At 43.8% G+C, this 25,408-nt stretch overlaps 1 protein-coding gene across 1 annotated transcript in view; it reads right to left on the bottom strand.

The window, feature by feature from the left end:
- Window positions 1-25,408, bottom strand: part of FGD4 (FYVE, RhoGEF and PH domain containing 4) — a gene marked incomplete at its 3' end in the record, with an annotated part of 102,027 nt that overhangs the window by 57,281 nt on the left and 19,338 nt on the right. The window contains exons 2-3 of the mRNA XM_080704931.1: window positions 24,190-24,379; window positions 16,939-17,419 (exon numbers count right to left, since the gene is read on the bottom strand). Coding sequence (XP_080561057.1) covers window positions 16,939-17,419; window positions 24,190-24,281 — 573 coding nt within the window. The 5' untranslated portion in view covers window positions 24,282-24,379. The remainder of the gene's footprint in view (window positions 1-16,938; window positions 17,420-24,189; window positions 24,380-25,408) is intronic.

A 25,408-nucleotide genomic window follows, 5' to 3' on the forward strand; every position in this document is an offset into this window, starting at 1 on the left:
GGGCCATGAGAAAATGGCGTTCATGAGCCAGAAAATGTTAACCAACAGATTACACTATTATTGCTCTATGATGGAGTCACCCCTGAGGTTTTGATCTTAAAAAGGAAGTTTATAAAAAACAATCTTAAAAAAGAAAGACAAACCATCTTTTGCTGACTGCAAGGCATATGTTAGCTGAACTTGACAAACTGTGGATATCCCGGTCATATTTTGCAAAATCCAAGGGGGCTGCCAGGAGTTATTACTGAAAGCTATAAAAGCTTCCACACAGATGGTCTTCTACACATTAGGTCCCTGACCTCGCCACAGCCAACACAAAGATAAGCAAAGCAGGCTTGCTGACATACACTTTAATTGCTTGCTTATATATAGGCTTGCAGAAAAGTTACCAGGGCCTTTGTGGTGGAGATGAGGATGTCATGGAATCATGGAGCGTTGTTTCAGGTTAAATAATACACCACTTGATAATGGAGGGGAAATATCAGCAAAGTTTGAATGGAAAGATAGGAGAGGAGGAAGGCTGAACTTGATTAATGAGGGTCTACATCCGAATATGTGTAAAATTATGAATATGGCATGGTCACCCTGGACAACCATTGGTGGGAGGGGGGAAGGGAAAATGGGGGCGGGGGGGAGAGGGCACCAAGTATAGTTTAAATGTATACCATTTATGTTCAATAAAAAATTTGTTTAAAAATAAATAACTAACTAAATAATACACCACCACCACCATAGTAAGAACAGCTAACACCTACTGTCTGTGCTGTGCCAGATACTGTTATGAACATTTTATAGAAATTCACTAATTTCTATATCTCTATAAAACAGATACAATTTTTATTCCTATTTTCCAGGAAACAGACATTCAACAAAACAAAATCCTGGGCCTCTAGCAGATTCCAAGCATGCAGGCGGATGCAGAATTCTAAGTAGCGACCCAGTGTAAAGCTTGGTTCTCTCACCCTCCTTCACGATGAAAAGCAAGACAGTGATGTGTGCAAAAGAAGACAAACCAGCAAAATACAAACACCTGCTGACAAAACCCACTGCAGAATGGAACGTGATGTGTGTGTGTGTGTGTGTGTGTGTGTGTGTGTGTGTGTACTGAGGATTAAATCCAGGGGCATTCTATCTGAGCTACATCCCCAGACCTTTTTTATTTATTTTTTAATTATTTATTTTTTGGTGGGACTCGGGGTGGAACCCAGAGGCTTTCTGCCTCCGGGCTATACTCCCAGACCCATTTTATATTTTATTTGGAAACAGGGTCTCACTAAGTTGCTGAGAGCCTCATTAAGTAGCTGGGGCTGGCTTTGAACCTGTGCGATCCTCCTGGCTCAGCCTCCCAAGCACGGGGATCACAAGCGTGCGCCACCACACCGGGCCAGATCTTTTTATTTTGAAACAAGATCTCATTAGTCAGGGCACCCCTGGCCTTGAACCTGTGATCCTCCTGTCTCAGCCTCTCAAGTCTGGAATTATTGGCATCTGTACCCAACTTAGCTTGATATTATTTTTTATTTTTTAAATAGGAAAGTTAAATAAGTAAATACTGATTCTTAACATTTGTCACCTCAAAATTATATAACCCCTACTTCGACATTAGGTACTTCTACTAAGATGTCACTTATTGTGATCCTTTGGGAAACAGTAATGGTTATATAATTTTGGTTTAATATTAAACAAGTCACTCCTTCCTACTCAAGTCTAACAAACAGGCTTGACATTTCAAAATAATTTACAAATAACTATGAATTATAAGTAATTTATAGCTGGGTGTGGTAGCACATGCCTGCTATCCTAGTACCTGAGAGGCTGAGACAGGAGGTCTGCAAGCTTGAGGACAGCCCTAGCAAGTTAGTGAGGCCCTATTTCAAAATATAAAGGGCTGAGGATATTGCTCAGAAGTTGAATGTTCCTGGGTTCCATCCCCTGTCTGTCTGTGTGTCTATGTCTATCTCTCTCTCAAACACACACACACACACACACACACACACACACACACACACACACACACACTAGGCTAGAGCCCTTATATACCAGCAATTATTAGTTTTACTATATTGGTAATAGGGACTGAACTCAGGGGCATTAAACCCGAGCTACATCCTTGGCTCTTTTTAAAAATTTTTATTTGAAATGGGGCCTGGCTAAGTTGCTGGGGCTGGTGTCACTCAAACTTGGGATCCTCCTGTCTCAGCCTCTCAAGTACTGGATTACAGGTGTGCGCCACCATACCTTCTTCATTATTTAAGCATAATTTAAATTATTTAAATTTAAACATAGCTACTTTAACTCCCAAATATGTGATATTTTCCCATATGTTGATAGTTGATTCCCAGTGTACTGCCTCATAACAAAAATGTTACATCTAAACTACCAGAATTGAAAAAGACACACTTCTGTTAGAATAATAAAATACATAATTAATTCCCTCTTTCTGCTTAATGCCCCACCGAGGCTACTTCCGTATGCTCCACAGTCCCAGTCCCCTGTAGGGGAGATTGCTCCGCTCCCCGGGCTGGGCTGGCCTGGGTGTTAGCTGAGCTCACTGACTCATGAATGCGCCTCGTCATCTGCAGATGTCACCAGCTCCTGCAGCTCTTTCCAGGCCTCTGGCATGCCTCTCCCATATGGCAGGGAGCAGGACCAAGAGTCCCGGCTGCAGCGCACAGAGTTCATTAACTGGACAGGCAGAAAGCGCTTGTGTGGAGCCAGCGATTCATTCTTCAAAACTGTAGTGTCATCCGCCAGCAGGGAGCAGGCGTAATGCTAACGAGCAATTCGTTTCCCAAAGGATGCCTTGCAGGCAGCATCTTTAATTATTCTACAATGAGTCCGATATTGATGTGCTTAACTCTGAAATAATTTTTTATATGTAATTTTATTTTAAGCAGAAAGAGTATTTTCTCTAAAAATGTTTACTTGAAACTTCTAAAAGTTCTGATGAGTTTTCCCCATATACTCATTAGGTTTTATGTTTAAGACATATGTATATAAATGATCTATGTTAATTATCTTTTAATTTTTTGCAGTACTGGGGATGGAACCCAGGGGCATTCTACCTCCAAGCTATAATCCAAGCCCATTTTTGTTATGTTTTGAAACAAGGTCTCGCTAGGTTGCTGAGACCCTTGATAAGTTGCTGAGGTGGGCCTCAAAGCTGTGATCCTCCTGTTCTTTTTATTTTGTAACAGAATCTTGCTAAACTGCTGAAAGTCTTGTTAAGTTGCGGATGCTGGCCTCAAACCTGGGATCCTCCTGTCTCAGCCTCCCAGTTGCTAGAATTACAAGCATACCCCACTGCACCCTGATGAGAGTATGGCTTTGTACAGAACCACGCACCTCAGTATTCTAGGAAGCCCATTCTTTTATAAAAATTTGAGACTACTTAGGGAATAAACATTTTGTTTTTGTATCACAATTTGTGAGTTGCATTAAAATCTAGCTGTGCCATTTTATTTATCAGTTTATTTATTTTTGTGGCACTGGGGATGGAGCCTCACTAAGCTGCTGAGGCTGGCTGTGACCCTGTGATACTCCGGTCTCAGCCCCCCAAGTACGGGGATTACAAGCGTGCGCCACTCGGCATGCCATTTAAACGCCGTGCTGGACATCACCTGGGAGTAGGTGAGGCCCTGCCGTGAGAGTACAAGGATATCTGAACGTCACATATGCCATACGGTCATCTTTCTAGGCGCCTTAAACTGGCTTGTGTTGGCCACCCGCATTCTGCAGTATTCCAAATTGCGAAGAATCCTTCTCATGCAACTAAGCAGCGGGACATCGCGGGGAGCTATGGTAGATGAGATACGGCATCGAGTGCCTACTGTATACACAATTCTATGTGCTTCACTCAGATGCTCCTGATTCGCAGCACTCTCCTTCTGCATCCCAGAGAGGGAGCACCACGGGCTCACACAGAGCCGACGGAGAGGGCTGGATGGATATGGACTGAAAAGATGCCGACTCCTGGATCTCTCCAATGGCATCTCTTGACTCGTAAGTGAAAAAACAGAATTCCTGTGTTTAGCAAATGCGTAGCTTTTCTGAGACATCAAGACACTGTTCTAACTTCTTAAGTGATCTCTGCTTCATAACAACATCGGAGGATAGATAATTTTACTTTATAGATGAGAAGACTGAAGCAGAGAGAGGTTTAAGTCAACTGCTCAGGGTCCCAGAGCTGGTAAGTGGCTGAGCTGGTTCTCCAACCCAGAGCCCGACCACTAGGCCCATGGTATATGCCCCCTTTTCTGTTTGTTTTTAAAGCCACATACAATTCCTCTATTGTTGTTTCTGTAATTGCAGTACAGGGACTGAACCCATGGGCTCTACTACCCAGCCACATCCCCAGCCCTTTTGATTTTTTTATTTTGAGACAAGGCTTTGCTAAGTTGCCTAGACTGGCCTTGAACCTGTGTCCTTCTGTCTCAGCCTCCCAAGTCCTGGGATGACAGGTGGGCACTGGCAGCTGCTGTTCTGAAATTCTTACCTCTCCATTTCTCCCACACTAAGCTGGATGTCTCTGTACATGGTGTCCTCCAAGCACCAGATCTTTTCAAATTCTCCTGCTCGTTTCACCAGCTGTCCAACCCCAACTCTGCCCGACTCCGTGTCCTCCAGGCACTGCTGTGATCCTGCCTAACTCCTCACTCTGCGGTTTGCTTTTACTTTCTTGAATTCCAAGCCACTCAGCAAGGTGGGGGCAGTACTGCCTGGCCCACCATCGTTGGCTGAGGCCGTCAGAACCATGGTCAACCACACAGCCAACCACTCCAAGCTCCACATCCAGGATACCCCGCCAGCTCCAAGGGACACTCCCCAACTGGACACATCCACACTGTGGTCCCGCAGGGCCCCCGCCATCCAGCCTCTCCCCAAACTCCTCTGCTAATAACACTGAGTTCACCCAGAGAAAGCTCTAGACCATGGCTCTATATTTGAGCTCTTTTTTTGGGGGGGGGGGAACTGGGAATTGAACACAGAGGTTGGGCTGGGATATAACTTGGATGAAGACTATCTCCTTTTCCTTTTAACTTATGATATCACAAATAATAGTCATTTGCAAATCTTAACTTCCACTCAACTATAACCTCTTCCCCTCCCCTTATTTATTTTGATATAAAGGATTGAACCCAGGGGCATTCTACCTCTGAGCTACACTCCCAGCCCTTTAAATTTTTTTTAAACAAGTCTTAAGTTTCTGAGAGTCTTATGGAATTGTTGAGACTGGCCTTGAACCTGTGATCCTCCCGTCTCAGTCTCCCAAGTGACTGGGATTATGGGCATGGGCCACTGTGCCCAGCTTAACTTTTCTCTTTTATTCACTATAGCACCTTGCCATAGTATATGTGCAACATAAATTTACTCAGTTTAGTTCAGCTACTTAACTCACTGAGCTAGTTAGCCATAATATTCCACTGAAGCTTCCAGGTTCACTTCTAGTTTTAATTCTAAACGCTGACCATGTTTTTTCCTTAAAGCTGGCTACCTCCTCCAAGCTCCGGGCTTCTGAAACACTGCTCTCTCCTTCCCCTTCGTGGGCAGTTCGTTGCCATCACTAAGCCATTATGTCTGTGCTCCCTGCGTGCACCTGCTGTTCCTACACGGTCCACTTTAGTTTATCAATCACACGAGTGTGACGTCTTCCTCCTGCTTCTTGGGCTTCATGTGCCTACTCAGTATTTCCAAATGAGTGCCTTGCAGGTGCCATAAAATCAGTAGTACAAAAAGAACCCAGTTAGCGACTCTCCTGTACCTCTCACCCCAGCGCCACCACTAGCCTTTCTCTCTGCAACCTCCATGTCCTCGACAAGTTGGGGAGCCGTGTCTGAGTTCAGCCAGTTGGTAAGTAATGGAGCAGGGATTTGAACTCAAAGCCTGCATGCTTAACCAATAAAGCATGCTTCCAGAACATTCCACCTCCGTGGCAGACAATTTCACCTGGTGTCAGAGTTTAAACTGTCCTTCAGACGCTCCTGTGTGAAAGCATACCCGCAGCGGTGGAGGTTCAGAGGCGGGCTTGCTGGAGAAGGGTCAGGGTTGGTTATGGTACGGGCGTGGTCTTAGGAACCAAATATGCCACTGGCCCCTCCTCCGCCTCTCTCTGTTTTCTACTGCTATCCTGTGAGAGCCTCATCCCTCGGTCACTGGCTTTCTGCCTCAGAGACACTCTTATGGACTGAAACCTTTGAAACCGTAAGCCCCAGCAACTTTGCCTTCTCTAAGTTGGTTGTTGAATATTTTGGCCACAGCTACGGGAAAACTGAAGTACCTAGACTTTCCAGAAGTCTCTCAAAATCAGTATATCAAGGTCTGCTTTTTTTTTTTTTTTTTTTTGGTGGTACTGGGGATGGAACCCAGGGGCCTTCTATCTCCGGGCTATACTCCCAGACATTATATATATATTGTTGTTGTTTGTTTTGAAACAGGGTCTAAGTTGCTGAGAGCCTCACTCAGTAGCCGAGGCTGGCTTCGAACCCGTGCAATCCTCCTGTCTCAGCCTCCCCAAAGCGCAGGGATTACAAGCGTGTGCCGCCACACCCGGCTAAGATCCGCTTTTTTTTTTTTTTTGCCCCAAAATGCTTCTCCTCCCAACCTCCTGTATTTCATAAAGGGCCTCTGCCCACGGCCCTCTGCTGTGGGTCGCGCTGAGCCCGACCCCGCACCTGCCTTCCCCCTCGTGTAACTCGTTCTTCTAAAACCCAGAGATGTGTGATCACAGTCACTTCCGAGCTCCAGTTAAGTGTTTTCACAGCCAGAGGGCATAGGAAAACAGCACGCTGCACCCAAAAGAACAGGACAACAGCCAACATACAGACGCTACTGGATACGCTTTTCAAGCCTTCGTTCAGACACACAAGCTAGACTATTAGAGGTCTAAGCAGTTTTCTCTGGTATGTGGAATTATGAATGGTCTTTGTACTTTCTCTGGTCTGCTAAATTTTCTTGCTTTTCAGTGAGGCTTGTTCACTTTATAGTCAGTTAAAAAAATCTTTAAAAATGTTTCTGCTGTTTTCAGGACAAGAAAATGCATATATTTAAAAAAAATTTGACCTCTTGGCTACAACCAGCCCTTTTTATTTTAAAACAGGGTCTCTAATTTACTGGGTTCTGCTGGCCTCAAATCTGCATTCCTCCTGTCCCAGCCTCTCAAGTACTGAGATTATGGGCGTGTATTACCATGCCCGGCAAAAATATATGACCTTTTAACAAGCACACAAGGCTTTGTAGTCGGTGTTTGGCTTTTTTTAAGCCTAGCCCTTGGCTGGGCAGTAGAAGCAGAACATGCCTGTGGTTACTCGGGAGGCTGAGACAGGAGGACAGCAAGCCCAGGAGTTTGAGAGCAGCCTGGACAACATAGAGACCCTACCTCAAAATAAAGAAATGTCCTCCCCTCTGCTCCCATGTGTGTCTCTCCGGCCTCCAGGTCCTGCCTATGCTTCTGCTCAATCTCCAGCTCAGCACACACTCGACAGCTGGCGACCACCCACTCATCATTCAAACCCTAGCTGCTTCAAATCCCAGCAGCCCACTCCTAGTGAGCATTCTCTGAGCACAACTGTCTTATCTGTGTTTCCAAATCAATCAGCACTTTTAACAATTACAATGAAACTTGGCGGGCATGGGACGGAAAAGCGGTATGTAGAGCCGGGAATGGTGGCGCATGCTTGTAATCCCAGCACTCGGGAGCGAGAATTACGGTTCACAGACAGCTTCGGCTACTTAATGAGGCCCTTTGCAACTCATGAGACCGTTTCAAAATAAAAAATGAAAAATAGGGGTGTAGGGGTATAGTTCAGAGGTAGAATGTCCTTGGGTTCCTAGTGCCAAAGGAAGGAAGGAAGGCAGGCAGGCAGGCAGGCCCCAGAAGTACAATTCTAGCCAGGCATGGTGGTGCTAATCTCAGCATTTAGGAGGCTGAGACAGGAGGACTGGAGATTCGAGGACAGCCTTCGCAATGTAGGAAGACTCTCAGCATCCTAGTGAGAGCCTGTTGCAGAGCGAAAGAATCAAAAGGACTGCAGGTGTAGTGCAGAGTAGAACAGCCCTACGATCAAGCCCCAGCACCAAAAACACAAGAACAATTCTATACATTAATATCTGGCCCACTACAGAAAGCTAAATATAAATTTAGTATATGAAAGAATTATATCTATTAATATATCTATGTTAATCTATATAGAGAAAATAAACTGAATAAATTTGAGAAAAATATACCAAGATAACCCGTTAAAGTATTCCCTGGATAATAAGAGCTCATGAAAGTATAAAGACAGGTTTCCCATTTTTATGGGTTTATCAAGAAATGCAGAAGACTTCCGGGAAGATGGCGACCGAGAAAAGCGGGGCTTAAGAGCCCCGCTAACAACCAATCTCTATTACCACAAAATCAGCGCCTTTCATAGCCAGAAAACACCATCACCAGAGAAACAAAAAGATCACCAGCCCCAGAGAGGAGGGGGTCTCAGAATGGAGCTCAGAGCCACAGAGGAGATACGCCAGCCTCATGGCCGAGGACGCGGCAGCAGCGCCTTACTGCTGGCGGCAGTGGCGAGCTCACCGGACGGCTACGGCTACAGACCAACGCACTCAACAGCCCACCAGGCTCCAGAGAGGAGCAGTGGGCAGCGAGCCGAGGTGAGCTGCTGCGGAAGAGCCCGGACAGTGAGCTGAGGTGAGGCGCTGCGGAACAGCCAGGCGGGATTCAGCAGATTTTTCGGCAAAGGGACCGTCATGGAGCAATGAATGGCCACAATCCCACAACATCAGAACCCGATAAAACAGAAATTCAGAGATTTCTAGAAGATCAAATCAGGAAAATAACTGTAGAAATTAATAGAGGTGTTTCAAAAAGAATTCAGAGAGAGCCAAAAAGAGATAAAGGATGCAATTAATGAAGTAAAGGCCTCAATTCAAAGCACAAACAACCGATTAGACCACATGGAGAATAGAATCTCGCTTTTAGAAGATGAGCAATCCAAAAATGAACGCATAGTTTCTAATCTAGAAAAAAATATCCGACAGCAGGAATCTGACATTGAAGAAATATGGGCCCATTTTAAGAGAGCTAACCTAAGAATAATTGGAATAGAGGAGAGAAAAGAAGGTGAAACCAAAGGGATCAACAATCTCTTCAAGGAAGTAATAGCAGAAAATTTTCCAGACATAGAGCAAGAGGTCGATACACAGGTCCAGGAAACTTATAGAACTCCCTTTAGGCAGGATTGGAGAAGAGGATCCCCACGCCACATCATTGTCAAAATGACCAATGTGGAAGCCAAGCAGAGAATCTTAAAGGCAACAAAAACAAAGGGCCAAGTGACATTCAGAGGCAAACCAATTAGAATTACTCTAGACTTCCCAAACCAAGTCATGAGAGCCAGAAGGGCTTGGAGTAATATATTCCAAACTCTGAAAGAAATCAACTTCCAGCCAAAAATTTCCTACCCAGAAAAACTTTCTATCAAATCAGATGGAGAAATAAGAAGCTTCCATGACAAACAGAAACTGAAGGAATTTATGTCTTCAAAACCAGCGCTAGAGAAAATACTCAAAGAGATTAACTACAAAGAAGAAATAGGTAACACACACCAGAACCAGAGAAACAAGATTTTCCATCCAACAGACAACTAAGATTAGTTATCTGTGGAGATTCATTATTTATGTTAGTCTTATACCTATCTCTAAATTGTATTGTTTGCTTTTATTGTTAATTTTTAGGATTTCTAGTTGGAATATTAATATACCTTCAGATATAGCATTTGGAAATATTTTATCCCATTCTATCAGTAACTTTTAACTCTGTTTACACTGTCTTTGGATATACAATATTTTTTTATTTTTTAGGGAGTTTGTATACCCTTCTGTTGCCTGTGCCATTGAAATCATATCCAAGAAATCACTGCCAATTTCAATGTTGTGAGGTTTTATGACCCAGATTTTCTTCTAAAAGTTTATAGTCTTAAGATTTATATGTAGGTCTATTATCTATTTTGAGTTAATATTTGTATATGTGTTAGGTAAGGGTCCAATTTTATTCTTTTTATGTAATTATTATTTTTCAACAATATTTAGTTAAAAGATTATTATTTCCTCCACCAAATGTTCGTGGAAACCTTATCAAAAATAACAATATATGGAAGAATGTATCTCTAGGCTTTTATTTAAATCCAATGGTTTATATATCTGCCTTTAGAACAGTACTACACTGTTTCAATTATTGTAGCTTTATATGGTTTGAAATCAGAAAATATATATCTTCTAGCTTTGTTCTTTTTTTTTTTTTTTTGCGGGTCTGGGGATGGAACCCAGGGGCATTTGACCTCCGAGCTACACCCCCTGCCCAATTTTTTATTCTTTATTTTGAAACAGGGTCTCACTGAGTTGCGAAGGGCCTCACTAAGTAGCTGAGGCTGTCCGTGAACCGCGATCCTCTGGTCTCAGCCTCCCGAATGCTGGGATTACAAGCGTGCGCCACCACGCCCGGCCTAGCTTTGTTCTTTTTCGAGATTGTTTTGGGTATCTAGAGTCTATATTCCATATTAGGATAAATTTTTTCTGAAAAATAAATATATAAATATATGATAGTTTCACCCCCCCCCCAAAAAAAAAGAAAAAAATATTCTCTGGTAAGAAAGCAAAAAGAAATATTGAAATGTTATCTTTAAGTTATCAAAAGCTTGGTATCAGACAAATGAAACTGTTATGTGAGATTATCATTTTTAATTTTGGATAAATTGCTATAATACTAGATGTCAACCACTAAGCCAAGCATGGGAGGGAGGGATGGGGAGGGAATGGGGTGGGGATTGGGTGGGGGATGATTGGGCAATGTGCGCATGTATGTCTACAAAAGTTTTTTTGTATCCCACTATGATGTATGAATACAGTGCACCAATAAAAAATTTAAAAAAAAGAAAAGAAATGCAGCACTTGCCTTGATGGATTTAAACATGAGCAATGCCTAACAATTCAAGTATGTAAATTGGGGGAAAGATAGCAATTTTTAATGAAATTCATTCTAAAACATATTGAACAATTTCCTCGAGTCTTACAGCAGAGTTCGCATACTACAGTTTGAGCTATTTAAGACAACCCACGCCCGTCACGCCGGCGGGACTTCGTCCTGGAGGCCACGCTCTGGGGTGGGCACGCAGTGTGCGCTCACACACGATACTCCCTTCCAGTCCCTGTAACTGGTGGGTTTTAATAAGCTTCTCTATAAAAGCTGCTTTTTAACTACTGCAATCTTTTACTCTGCTGTGACACCTGACTTAACTTAGAGATCTCAGACCTGGCAAGTGTCAGCTAAAGTCGTCATCAGTGCTCACTATATTCCTTCAGTTCTTTCGTGGTGCTGAGGACTGACGGAGGAACATTCTCCCTCTGACCTACATTCGCAGCCCTTTTGATTTTTTCATTTTGAAACAGGGTTTCACTAAGTTCCTGAGGATCTCACTATGTTGCTGTGGCTGGCCTTGAACTTTCAACCCTCCTGCCTCAGCCTCCCAACTACTGAGATTACAGGGGTATACCACCATGCCCAGCTGATTGGTTATCAAAATATTCCCTAAAAATCAGTGGAACTGTTCACAAAGTGAGACTATTTTCAAGTCAGTTCTCAAAAAATTTTTTTTTGTGGTACGAGGGATTGAATCCACAGGAATTCTACCACTGAGTTACACCCTCCCCTAGTCCCATTTTTTAAATTTTTTTTTATTTTGAAACAGGGTCTCACTAGGTTGCAGAGGGCTTTACTAAGTTGCTGAGGCTGTCCTTGAACCTGCAAAGCTCCTGTCTCAACTTCCCAAGTACTGGGATTCAAGCATATGCCACCAGGCCTGGCTTAGTTCTCAAACCCCCCCCCCCCCATACTGGGGATGGAACTGAGAGACATTCTACTTGAGAGGAACACGCCCAGCCCTATTTTTTTATCTTTATGTGAAACAGAGTCTCACTGAGTTGCAAAGGGCCTCACTAAGTAGCTGAGGCTGGCCGCGAACTGTGATCCTCCTGTCTCAGTCTCCCAAATGCTGGGATTACAAGCGTGCGCCACTGCGCCCGGCTCCCAATTTTTAATGCTGATGATTCATGCTATTTTAATGCACATCTACTTTCCTAAAGTAACTCTGCAACCGTGCCTTCCATTCTCTAGCTCCTCATTTTCCCATGCCTGGGGACATTTGGAAAATGTCTACTAATTTAATATTGATTTAAGTGAATTTTTTTAAGACTATTCAGATGTGTATCTCTAAAACTGGCTATATAAAGACAGAAGTAAGCCAGGCATGATGGCATGTGCCTATACTCCCAGTACTTGCTAGGCTGAGGCGGGAGGATCACAGGTTTGAGGCCAGCCTTAGCAGCATAGTGAGGCCTGCAGCAACTGAGTGAGACCCTATTTCAAAATGAAAAATAAAATAGGGCTGGAGTGTAGCTCATGGGTAGAAGGCCCCTGGATTCAATTCCTAATAGTGCAAAAATAACAACAACAACAACAACAACAACAACAACAACAACAACAACAAAGAAGTAATTTTTCAGTTGTCTACATAGTGAAACTCAAAATATTACATTATGTCTTAAGAGTTCAATACAATAGACAGTTTAACTTTCCTCAGAAGAAGGAAATAAACACCAAATGCTATATGCATGTACCTTTGTATCACTTAAAATCTCACTATGATGTATGATTACGCATTTGCCAAAAAAAAGTATACCAGGAAGTAAAAAAGATAGTTTAAAGAAGCAGTTGACAATCTGGAGGCCTATGCTAAGTTGGGAACATATCTCCATACAGCAGCATAAAATTCTGTTATCACTGAGAGGGACCTTGAGTATAGTCACACCCTTTAACTACAGGCATGCGCTTTTTGACCTTGCTGAGCATACCAGCCAGGAGTGTCATGATTTCCTGCCCTAGTTGGTTTTATTTATTTTTTTGATACTAAGGATTAAACTTGGTTGCATTCTACCTCTGAGCTCTTTTTATTTTTAATTTTGAAAAATGATCTCACTAAATTGTAGAGGGTCTGTTAAGTTACTGAGGCTGGCCTCATACTTGCGATCTTGTTTCAGCCTCCCAAGTACTGGAATTAATTACAGGCATGAGCCACCACATCTGGCTTAACTTTTTTTTTTTTTTTTTGGTGGTTCTGGGGATTGAACCCAGGGGCATTTGATCTCTAAGCTATACCCCCTGCCCTATTTTTTATTCTTTATTTTGAAACGGGGTCTAAGTTGCAGAGGGCCTAATTCTCACCCTCCTGAATGCTGGGATTACAAGCATGTGCCAAAACGCCTGACTTGTACTTTTTTTTTTCTTTCTTTTTTTCTTTTTTCAAGATTTTCCTGTTGAACTCTAGTAAAATATACCTAACAAAATCTACCATCTTAACACTATTAACATTTATGTTTGCCGGGCATAGTGGCACATGCCTATAATCCTAGTACTAGGGAGGCTGAGACAGGAAGATCACAGGTTTGAGGACAATTTGGGCAAGTAGTGAGGCTCTCAGCAACCTAACAAGACCCTGTTTCAAAACAAAACATAAAATGGGCTGAATGTCCCTGGGTTCAATTCCCAGTACCACAAAACACCAAACAAAACAAAAACATTCATGTCTGCATTTTAGAAAAAGGAAAGGCGATATAGCAAGCCCCAGAGCGGCAAAGGGGGACAAACACACTGTCACCATGTAGATATTAAGGTCTAAGTTTCCAGATGGGAGAGATGGGGCGTGTGGATTAACAGTTCTGCTGAGAATATTTTCCTTTTTCTTTTCCACACACAGCATGTTTCATCCACTGACTAAAAGCCCTTTTAGGAGAAAGGCCAGCTCTACTACTCTGTTTTACTAGTTTAATAAAACTAACATAAATCTCTCCCAAATCAAGTAAGGCTCATCGATGAACACGTATACACTCCAGCATGTAACATGAAATAGAAAAAGTACCACCGGACAACCACCAGCTTCATCACCAAGGAAACCATTTCCCTTCAAGAAAACAGCTCTTACTCTAGAAACACTGGCTGGGGGCATCGTCCCGCTGTAAAAGGCTTTCTTGGTGCCAACCGTCTCCTCTTCTCACCATGGCTGTAAAACCGACCAGGATATCAAGAAGTAAAGAGATTCACTTTGCAATGTCCTGTTTCTCTACTGTTTCAGATAAGTTACCAAGTCTGAGTCACTTTTCCCCACCTACTTCCTCATTTAAACTTTCGCTGTTTGAGTGTAAAAATATATATATATTTCTCTAGCTGGATGAGACGAGCCATGGACTCTGGGTATTTGGGATCTGCACCTCACAGAGTCAGTCAAAGGTTGATTTTACTTCCAGTTCTACATACAACCACCAATCACTTTTTATTGTTATACTCAGGATTGAACCCAGAGGCATTCCACCTCTGAGATACAACCCCAACCCTATTTTATTTTGAAACAAGACCTCACTAAGTTGCAGAGGGCCTGGATAAATTGCTAAGGCTGCCCGTAAACCTGCAATCCTTCCATCTCTGTACCACCACACCCTGCCGTCAGTCACGTTTTACTCTAATATTTTAGAATCAGTCCTTTGGAGTGCCTGCCCATATTAATGTCAATGAAGATATAGTGCCATAAAAATTTTTGAAATAGATTTAAGACTTGGATTTGCCATCTATAAATATTCTGATAATTGTCAAGTTTTAGATTTTCAACTCTCCTACATAGTTATATATAATCAGTAAGAGAAACTAAGCAATGCAAATTTATTCTTGTCTTCAGAGATATAAACAGCTTTCTAATCTGATATTTATATTGTACCTGTGAACCAAGAAATCCCAAGTACTGTCTAAACGTCATAATTTTTAAATATTCCCAAAGTACTAAACTGATATGAATAAAGAACAAAATTACAATGGGCTTGTTATTGGAATTATACAAAAATGTCTTCAAGATCTGGGTGTGTTGGCACACGCTTGTAATCCCAGTACTTGGGAGACTGAGACAGGAAGACTGCAGGTTTGCAGCCAGCCTCAGCTACTTAGTGAGGCCCTCTGCAACTCAGTGAGAACCCTGTTTCAAAATAAAGAATAAAAAACAGGGCCAGGAGTGTAGCTTGAAGGTAGAATGCCCCTGGGTTCAATCTTCAAATCTTCAGTACTGTAAAAAACCAAAAACAAAACAAAAAACTGCAAGTTGGTGGAAAAGACAGAAGTAGCACCAGGATTTCCTAGTTCTGTTAGGCCCATGGTGACTACTGACTCTGATTACTAACTTTTATCTTTTTTGGTATGTGTGTGTGGTACTGAGATTGAACCCACCGGATTCTACCTCTAAGCTATACCACTGACCAAGCCCTATTTTATTTTTTGTTTTGAAGCAGGGTCTAGGTTGTCACATTCTGGCCTCGAACCTGCGATCCTCCTGTCTCAGCCTCCCAAGTACTGGGATTGCAGGTATATATCACTGAATCAAGATACTTTAGTGTTTTCTTTTCTTTAAGATTTAGCTGGGCACTTGTAATCCCAATACTTGGGAGGCAGAGACAGAAGGATCACAGGTTTGTGGCCAGACTGAGCAACTTTTGAGGCCCTCCACAACTTAGTGAGACCCTGTTTCAAAATAATGAATATGCCAGGCGTGATGGCACATGCTTGTAAATCCCCGCGCTTGGGAGGCTGAGACAGGAGGATCGCACAGGTTCGAAGCCAGCCTCAGCTACTTAGTGAGGCTCTCAGCAACTTAGTGAGACCCTGTTTCCAAATAAAAGAGAAAATAGGTCTGGGAGTATAGCCTGGAGGTAGAAAGCCCCTGGGTTCCACCCCCCCAGTACCACTAAATAAATAAATAAATAGATGAATAAGTAATAAGGCTGGGGGTATAGCTTGGAGGTGGAATGTCCCAGGGTTCAATCCCCAGTACCAAAAACAACAACAACAAAAATAAGATTTCCTTTTAATTATTAAGAACATTCAACACTTTGATTTACCTGAGCACAGGTAAATTATAAATATAATCCCCAGCAAATCAAGCACTTTGTTGGATGGATTCTGCCCATGAGCAGAAACACCACCTGGGTAGTTTACCCAGCCCCTTCCTTCTTCAGAAAGAATCTGACTCCCATCTCTGCAGTCCATTGCTACGGCTGGGGCTCTCGCTGACAACCCTGCCTTTAGCCATTAGGTCTGCGACTTGTCTCAGAGACACAACACTGGCCTGGGAGTCACAGCACAGAGTGTCTGGGCACTGGTGAGCCACAGACGGCGGGTGACCTTGGAAAGCCACTCAGACCTCTGGGACTTCTTTTCCTACTAATAAATTACTCAACTCTGGTGAACCCTGTGCCTCCCCAGTACCGGGGAGGGGACTGAACCCAGGGCTGTCCTACCTCTGAACTATGCCCCAGCCCTTTTTATTTTAAAACAGGGAACAGCTAAGTTGTTGAAGGTCTGCTAGGTTGTTGAGGCTGTAGGTTTAAGAACAGCCATGGTGAGTAGTGAGGTTCTCAGCTACTTGGAGACCCTGAAGAACACAAAATTAAATAGGGCTGGGGATACAGCTTGAAGGTAGAATGCCCCTGGATTCAATATAGGAATACCACACATATACACGAAAAATCAAAGGAAAGAAAGAGAAATGAAAGAAAACATCAAGAAAATAAATCATAGAAAATTGCCTTGCGCTTCTACAGAGCCACAACAGAACACTTCCCTCCTGCGTAAAGAACACTGGGAGGCAGAGTTCTCATTTCAAAGTTCCGGCACCATTCTAACACTTGAAATCACAACAGCAAGTTCAAAAGCCACTGCCTCGAAGTCGCGCCCGCCCGGCACGGGGCGCCAGAGCGCCGCTGGGCAGCTGGAGACTCGGCCCCGTCACTGCGGCTGTGAACAGTGGCGACAGCTACGGACGGCGGCGACCCCTGCTCAGGGGCTCGCCTGCGCTCTACCTTCGTTTCGGGGTGCTGGTCTAGCTGGTCCGGTTCCACGGGGCTCTCTCCGTTTTCCCTCTCCGGGACCCTGGCCTCTGTCTCTGCCCCTGCTTCTCCTAGGCCGAGCTCGGGGCCGAGGCTCGGAGTCCTGCAGCTACTGTCAGACGCACTCGGGGCGCTGGTGGGCGACGCCGGCGCGGCGCTGCCCTCGTCTCGCTCCCCGTTGGCCAGGTGTGCGTGGAGGGGGGGCTCGGCAGTGTGCACAGGAGCGCCGGGGTCCTCCCTTTCCATCTGGCCCCGCGCGGCCGCCACGCCGTTGGCCACGCACGTCGGTGCCCCCGGAGTCTGGTCGGCGCCGGCCCCCAGCTTCGGAGGTGGGTGCGGGGACAGGAGCTTCTGTGGAGGTGCGGGTGCTGGTCCATGCCGCCCCGGGGTTCGGGGTGCGGTCAGGTTCAGAGCAGAATCTTTCTTCATTTCATTACTATAATTTGATACGGTGCTAGAAGACAAAAGACGGAAGAAGCATCAACACACTGGCACAGAAAAGTTTGAGAATACAGGTGGGTTTACGACAGTTCAAAGGACATTTTCTTCCCTCTCTCTGATGGTCTTTGAAACGGGTTCTTGAGTTGCCATCTACTCTGAAATAGTTAAGACGATGAGTCTGATGTCTCTCTTCCTTGAGCTGCTTAAAATAGTACAATTACCTTACTACTTTACTAGTACTAGTAGAGACTTAGATGTAAGAAGTACATTTAATAAATCATCTTTTCTCAAGATATTTTTTTTTCTTTTCTTTTTTGAGCTAGTGGGGATTAAACCCGGGGAATACTACCTCTGAGCTATATCCTCCAACCCTATTTATTTATTTATTTATTTATTTATTTATTTATTTATTTTTGTGTGTGTGGGTCTGAGAATTGGAACCCAGGGGCATTTGACCTCTGAGTTATACGCTTTGCCCTATTTGTTTTCATTTTGAAACAGGGTCTCACTAAGTTGCAGAGTGCCTCACTAAGTAGACATGGCTGTCCATGAGCCGTGTGTGCGCCACCACGCCTGTCTAACCCTATTTTATTTTTTACTTTGAAACATGCTCCTGCCAAGCTGCTGAGGTTGGCCTCAAGCCTGTGATGCTCTTCTCTCCGCCTCCCAAGTACTGGGATTACAGGCCTGTGCCACCATACCCAGATGTTCTCAAGGTTTTTACTTCCTTAACATTTTAACAACAAACATAACGACCTCCAGTGTGTGAACTGGTTATGAGCTGCAATGCTATTTTTCTTTGGAAAGAAGAAATCATTCTCAATAATTTTACTATATGTGCTGTGAGTACCTGGTCTCCTAGCTGGTTTCTGTTTTCATTCTTCAATCTAGTCTCTATAAGTCAAAGCAAACTCTGAGGGCTGCCTTGCAGACTTCAGAGGAAAGTCAAGTCCTGATGACACAAGACTCTATGCCCCCTGGACCCAGGGCCCGAGTCCCGACACCCCCACCGGTGCCCTTGTCTGGCCCTTCCCAGGGCGGGCATGCGTGCCCTGAGCCCGTTCAGCCTCGGCTCTCAGGACAGCCTCCCTCGACATGGCTCGGCTCCCCTTCCATCACTCAGCTTTCTGCTCAGATGTCACCTCTCTAGAGGCCTGTCGATAGGTCTACCTAAAACCGCAAAGTCGGGCATCGTGACCCACACTTGTCATCTCAGAACTTGGGAGGCTGTGACAGGAGGATTGCAGGTTCGGAGCCAGCCTCAACAACTTAGCAAGGCCCTGTGCGACTTAGTGCAACTCTGTTTCCAAATAAGAAATAAAATTAAAATTGGACTGGGGGTTTAGCTTGGAGGTATTATGCCCCTGGGTTCAATTTCCAGTCACACACACACACACACACACACACACCCCAACAACAACAAAACCCGCACACCCAGCATAGCGCGGGTGCATGCTGAATCCCAGTACTTGGGAGGCTGAAACAGGAGGAGCGCAGATTCCAAGCCACCCTCAACAACTTAGTAAGGCACCCCACAACTCAGTGAGATCCTGAGTTTCAACATTAAAAAATAAAAATAGGGCTAAGGTGTAGCTCAGAGGTAGAATGTCACAGGGTTTGATCCCCACTACCACACAAAAATAATAAACAAATGCACACATATAAACACATGAGTCTAAATCGCAGTCCCCATCACTAGCTCTGCGCCTCACTCTTTTTTAAGTCCTTATTACTGCTCGACATTACATACTGTCCTGACACTGCTAACAAGACCATAAAGTCCCACTCCCTGTACTCAGCAATGATCCTACGTGCTGGCAGTCCAGCCTAGGACGCTGTGGCCACGGGGCCGGCCACAGTGCTCGGGACACAGGCTCAGAGATCCCTATGACCTGATGGGGAAACAGCAAGGAGAGACGCGGCCTCCGTGAGGTGAAGGTCCTGCTGCTTTCTGCTTCACTGCTCCTGTAGCACAAGGCCTGGTGCATGCAGAATGCTCAATAAATATGCATTTTTTTTCTTTTTCTTTTTGGTACTGGGGAATGAACCTAAGGACATTCTACCTCCAAGCTACACGACCAGCCCTATGTTATTTTTTATTTGAAACAGGGTCTCACTAAATTGCTTAGAGTTTTGCTAAGTTCCTGAGGCTGGCCTCAAACCTGCGATCCTCTTATCTCAGCCTCCTGAGTACTGTGATAACAGGTATGCACCATCGCATGCCTCTGAGTACACCTTGGATTGACTATGAATAACTGTGATAAATGGTGATGAGTGTAACAGTACAACAGCACATAACATTTAGTGTTTCCTCAGTGCCCCAACATTTAGTATTTCCTAAGTGCCCCAAAGGAAGGTAAGCCCTTAACACCAGCCGCTGCATTTCCCTCTCAGCAAAACTCCAGAAGCAGGGACCCATAAACAGAGAAACTGAGGCTTAGACAACTGCACCTGTGGCCAGTCACATGGGTAAAGAGTGGCAAAGCCACAATTTAGACGGCTGAGTCCAAGCCTCAACCTCCCCACGGTCTCACCATGTTGCAAACGAGAGAATACTGGGACGGGATGAGGAGCAGCTGATTCAGATGCTGAGAAAAAGTGGGAACAAAGCCCAGGGCTGGTGACCGTCCCAGGCAGGCAGAGGTGATGGCAGGGACAGCAAGGTCCCACGGGCAGTGTGAAGAAGGAAGTGGCCGTCTCTTCATGCCACCCACCTGCTCACTGCTGCTCTGGATCAGAGAATGGAAACAGAGAGTAAAAGACGGAAAGAAAGTGAGAAGGGAATGGAAAGACGGGGCCAAGTCTAGCCCAACAGGAAGGAAAGGAAACATCCTTTGTGTGTGGCACTGGGGACTGAACCACAGGCATGTATCTCCAAGTTACACCCCTACCCTATTTGATTTTTTTATTTGGAAACAGGATCTTGCTAGGTTGCAGCGAGTCTCGCTAAGTTGCCAAGGCTAGTTTTTAACCTGAGATCTTCCTGTCTCAGTCTCCTAAGTACTGGGATTACAGGCGTGCATCACCATGCTCGGCCTGGAAGGAGAAAATGTTTCACATATAAAAGTTGGAGGTGGTCATATACACAAAAGGGACACCACTGACATTCGCCTTCGAGACTACGCCTTTGGCCTAGATGATTTCTCAAGCAGTCCTTGGAGTCTGGAATCCAATATCCTTCTTTTCCTGACCACATAGTGTCTGACAGCCTAGTGGGGAGAGCTTCGACAGACCCTCTGAACCACTCGTGGTCACGCTCGGACTTTCCAGGACTGCTCTGATGGACATGTCCCCTACTAAGTGACACGAAGGGTTCAAACGCAGGTGGAAGAGTGAGGCAGCGAGGGGCCAGTGAAGGCAACAGAACCAGTGAGAGATTTCTGAGCTTTGTGGATGCGGATCAGGAGGGCAACAGAGAGCCTCACAAAGCCCTTGGGGAAGGACAATGTCTGTCTTCAGGACAGTGTTATTTCTGCAAGCTTGAAGTCTTCATAGATAAAAAGATTATTCTCTCTTACTCTGACAGAAAGAAAGAAAAGGGAGGAAGAGAAAAAGGAAACAGCAGTGAAAAAAAAATCTACTTTTTCGTACTCACATTTTTTGTTGTTTTGGGGACTGAACCCAGGGGCATTCTGTCTGAGCTACACCCTCAGCTTTTTATGTTTTTGTTTTGAAACAGGGTCTCATTAGGTTGCTAAGGCTGGTCGCAAACTTGTGATCCTCCTGTCTCAGCCACTCAGGTACTGGAATTACAAGTGTGTTCCACCATGCCGGCTTCAATCACTCTTCTTAATAAAGTGGTGTTACTGGAATTTCTATCCACAATAAAACTGTGGTACTCCAACGAGGTCTTAGCAGCAGTGTGACGGAGCAAGCATTCTACCACCCTTCTACCAGGTTCCACTCCACCAGCTGTCCCTTCTCCCAGTCAACTTCCTGTGGTAACAACTCAGCGTCTACTGGGCTCCTTTTATTTCACAAAATGCTACTTTAGGCTGGAATAACTAGATTCAAACTGAAAACCACCTGCAGACACATGGATGTCACTTCATTGTAAATACAAGTTTTCCACTGAAGTGCTGCAGACTCAACACACACACACACACACACACACACACACACACACACACACACACACATATATATGAGTGTGTGTGTACATATATATGACATATGCATATATATAGGAACATTTATGCATACATGTAAATTCTTATATATCCTAGGAAAATAAACAAGGAACATTTTATAAACCAGAAGAGAAAATGTTGTCCCATGGTCTTTCAGGCATAGAGATCAACCCACTCGCTCACTTTCCAGGCCAGTCTTCCCTGGAGATGCTGCACGGGGAGCAGATCGTTGTTTGTTTGTATTGGCAGTAGACTCCGCCTCAAGTCATATCCCTCCACTAGACCTGCCAAAGTAATTCCATTATGCTCCATCTGCAGGCGGAAAATGCCTGCTTACCACATCATAAAGTGCGGCACATCTTTATTTAAAAAAAAACCTTCTACCTTTACATTGAAAATGACTTTGAATTTGTGCAGCTTGAAAGTGTGAAATAAAACAGATTATTAAGTGGAAAAACTGGGCACATTTCAAAATAATGCAGAGTGGGATTACCAAAATGGTGAGGATTAGAGGTCTCAGCCTTTGGAATACTGAGCCCTCTGGGGCTTCCCAAACCACCCTGAAACCTAGGGGTGGGCACTCACGCCACATACTACGCAGTCACCGGACACGGCTGCTAGAATCTTTAACAGGAGGTAGGAGTTTTCTAGTATTGATTCAACTTACCCTGAAAAGTAAATTAATGGAATTAAATCATTCTTAAAAAGAATGCTGTAATACACAAGAGCAAAGACATGATAAATTCTATTTGGAGGGAGATGCTAAAGTTTAAAGATTTATGACCAAAGTTCCCTCAATTGATCAGGAATAAAAAATGAAGAAGAGCTTCTCAATTATTTTTCTCCAGAATGTGTAACTAAATATAGTCCTATTTTAAATAAGGAACATTGCAATTTAGTGCCTGGCCATAATCTCCAGGGCATTCCGAAAATATTTCCAAACTATAATTCCATTACATAAATAACAAAGAATCCTGCAAATCAAAAGATCACCTAATAGGAAAACATCCCCAAGTATTACACTGGGATGAATGGAAATATTTGACTTCAAGGATTAAAGTAAAGCTATATGTATTCTGTTTAATTCGATTTAGACTTCTGGTAACAGAGACAAAACCTTTCTGATAAACTTTTTTCATAAAATGCTATTTAAGCTGGATGTTGTGGCATATGTGTATAGTCCCAGTCCTTGGGAGGAGGAAACAGAGGGATCACAGGTTTGAGGATAGCCTCAGCAACTTAGACCCTGTTTCTAGCCAGGCATGGTGGCGCATGCCTGTAATCCCAGGACTTGGTAGGCTGAGACAGAAGGAGCTCAGGTTTGCAGCCAGCCTCAGCAATTTAGTGAGACTCTGTTTCAAAATAAAAAAGAATACAATCAGGCTGAGGGCATAGCTCAGAGGTAGAATGGCCCTGGATTCCATCCCCAGTACAACACACACACACACACACACAAAAATTTCAAAATAGAAATGGTTTGGGAATAAAGCTCAGAGGTAAAACTCCCCTGGGTTCAATCCCTAGTGCGATCAAGAAAATTTTATATAATTATTAATATATTTTTTAAAATTTATATTTACATATATAAATATAAAATTCTACTTAAGTCAGTGCTGGAGAGTATATGTGTGTGTGTGTGTTTATGTGTGTGTGTGTGTGTGTGTGTGTGTGTGTGTGTGTATTGGTGGTACTGGGGTTCCTGGAAGCCCTTCTACCTCTGGGCTACACTCCCAGACCTATTTTATATTTTTATTTGGAAACAGGGTCTCCTAAGCCAGTGCACACGGCTGGCTTCGAACCTGCGCGATCCTCCTGTCTCTGCCTCCCAAGTGCGGGGATTACAAGCGTGCGCCACCATGCCCGGTGTAGTAAAATATTTTTAAAAATATAGTTGAGGGTCTTCTAAGTAGAACAGAAACTTATATAGCTTTGCTTTTATCTTTAAGTAAGAAATATACAATATTTCACCTGCTCTTTTTTCCACACATTAGAACTAAAGACTATAAAACTAAATATAAGTAAAAAAGCAAAATTTAAGTATCAATGTTGCTTTTGATAATATTCCTTTTTAAAGCCTATCTGTGGGTATGGGGTGAGGGACCAAATGGGTATAAAAACTCACATTAAATAAAATTGGTCAAAAAAGAGCGAGCTCTGGATGTACAAGCACAAGAGTCACGTGGACACACAGGATGCAGGGGTGGGGGTGGGGGCAGCAGGGTGGCCCCAGGAAGGGCAGAGAGGGGCTCCAGGAAACAAGGAAGTGTGTCCATACAAAAGCACGATGTCGGAAAGAGCAGGCACCTGTGGCTCTGCGCCCGGGCTACACTCCCAGCCCTATTTTATACTTTATTTGGAAATAGGGTCTCATTAAGTTGCTGAGAGCCTCACTATGTAGCTGAGGCTGGCTTCGAACCTGTGCGATCCTCCTGTCTCAGCCTCCCAAGTGCAGGGATTACAAGCGTGCGCCACCACGCCCGGCTTTCTGAGACTGAGTTACTTTAAAAATGTGTTCGCTAAAGGCCTACCAAGCCTTTATGATGTAAGGTAAGATAATATATATTTTGACTTAGGAAATCTATGATTCTATTGTCTTTTCTGAAGTCAGCTTTCTTCCTCCCTCCGGCATCTCCCGTGGTAAGTTAGCTCTTACCTGCCTCCTTCAAAGCGACTGATGAGATCTGAGACCTTACTGGGCTTTTCTTTTGAGACACAAGACGCAGAGGTAGATTTGACTTCCTCCATCCTGGGTCGTGCACTAGGTAAAGCTTTATGCCTGGGGGTTTGGTGTATAGTGGACAAAGATGAAGGGGAATTCTGCAGATGTAATGGCTTTGGAGGCACTGCAGGAAAAACAAAACAGAATTCAACTTTTCACTGATGTTTTGTTATTAAACAATAACAATTCTTGTATCCTAGGTGCATAAATTGTCACCATTATAAACTACTGTAAAGGGCCTGACCAGTTGGAACTGGACCTTAACCAAGGATCTTGACTTCAACATTTGTTCCATGTTCCAAGGGGAGCCTATCTTCAAATTCTATCTTCACCTTCTTATTTGCTGTTTCTAGGGATTGAACCCAGGGACACTCTACCTCCAGTCTATACTCTCAACCTTATTCTAATTTTGAAATTTGCTTAGTAAGTTGCTAAGGGCTTCACTAAGTTGCTGAGACTGGCCTCAAACCTGCAATCCTCTTGTCTTGGCCTCCCAAGTACTGGAATTACAGATATGCACCACCACATCTGGCCTATCTCAAAAGTTAAATAGTTGCTTTAGTTTTACTTCATCTTAAATATGACATTGGTAAACAACTATAACTCTATAGAGGGCTGCACCGTTACTCTGTAATGCTGAAAGAGATAAAATAGTAGTTACTCATCTACACAGAAAGAAAAAATGTGATTAATTAGAAATTAAATTCTAGAAAATGGTAATGCACGCTTGTAATCCTAGCATTGGGGAGTGAAAAATGGAGTATCCCAGTTCTCTGACAGCCTCAGCTACTAAGTAAGGCCCTTTGCAACTCAGTGAAACTGAGTTTCTTTTTTCTTTTTTTAAAAATTTTTTATTGGTGCATTATATGCATACATCATATTGGGGTAAAAAACTTGTGTGTACATACATGTACACATCACTGATTTAACCCCTATCCAATTCCCACCCCATTCCCTCCCCGTACCTCCTTCCCTTGCTTGGCTTAGTGGTTGACCTCGATATGTTTAAGTACACTGTGTGTTTTAGAGATTTTCCTCTTTCCCCCTCCTTTCTCCTCCTTTAGGTTGCCTTGTTTGCTCCTCTATAGGATTTCCTTTTTCATCTAGAGTTCCTCCTATGACCCATTTCTCCCTAACACTCACATATTAGAGA

The sequence above is a fragment of the Muscardinus avellanarius genome (assembly GCF_963383645.1).
Source record: "Muscardinus avellanarius genome assembly, chromosome: 11".
Taxonomy (NCBI): Eukaryota; Metazoa; Chordata; class Mammalia; order Rodentia; family Gliridae; genus Muscardinus; species Muscardinus avellanarius.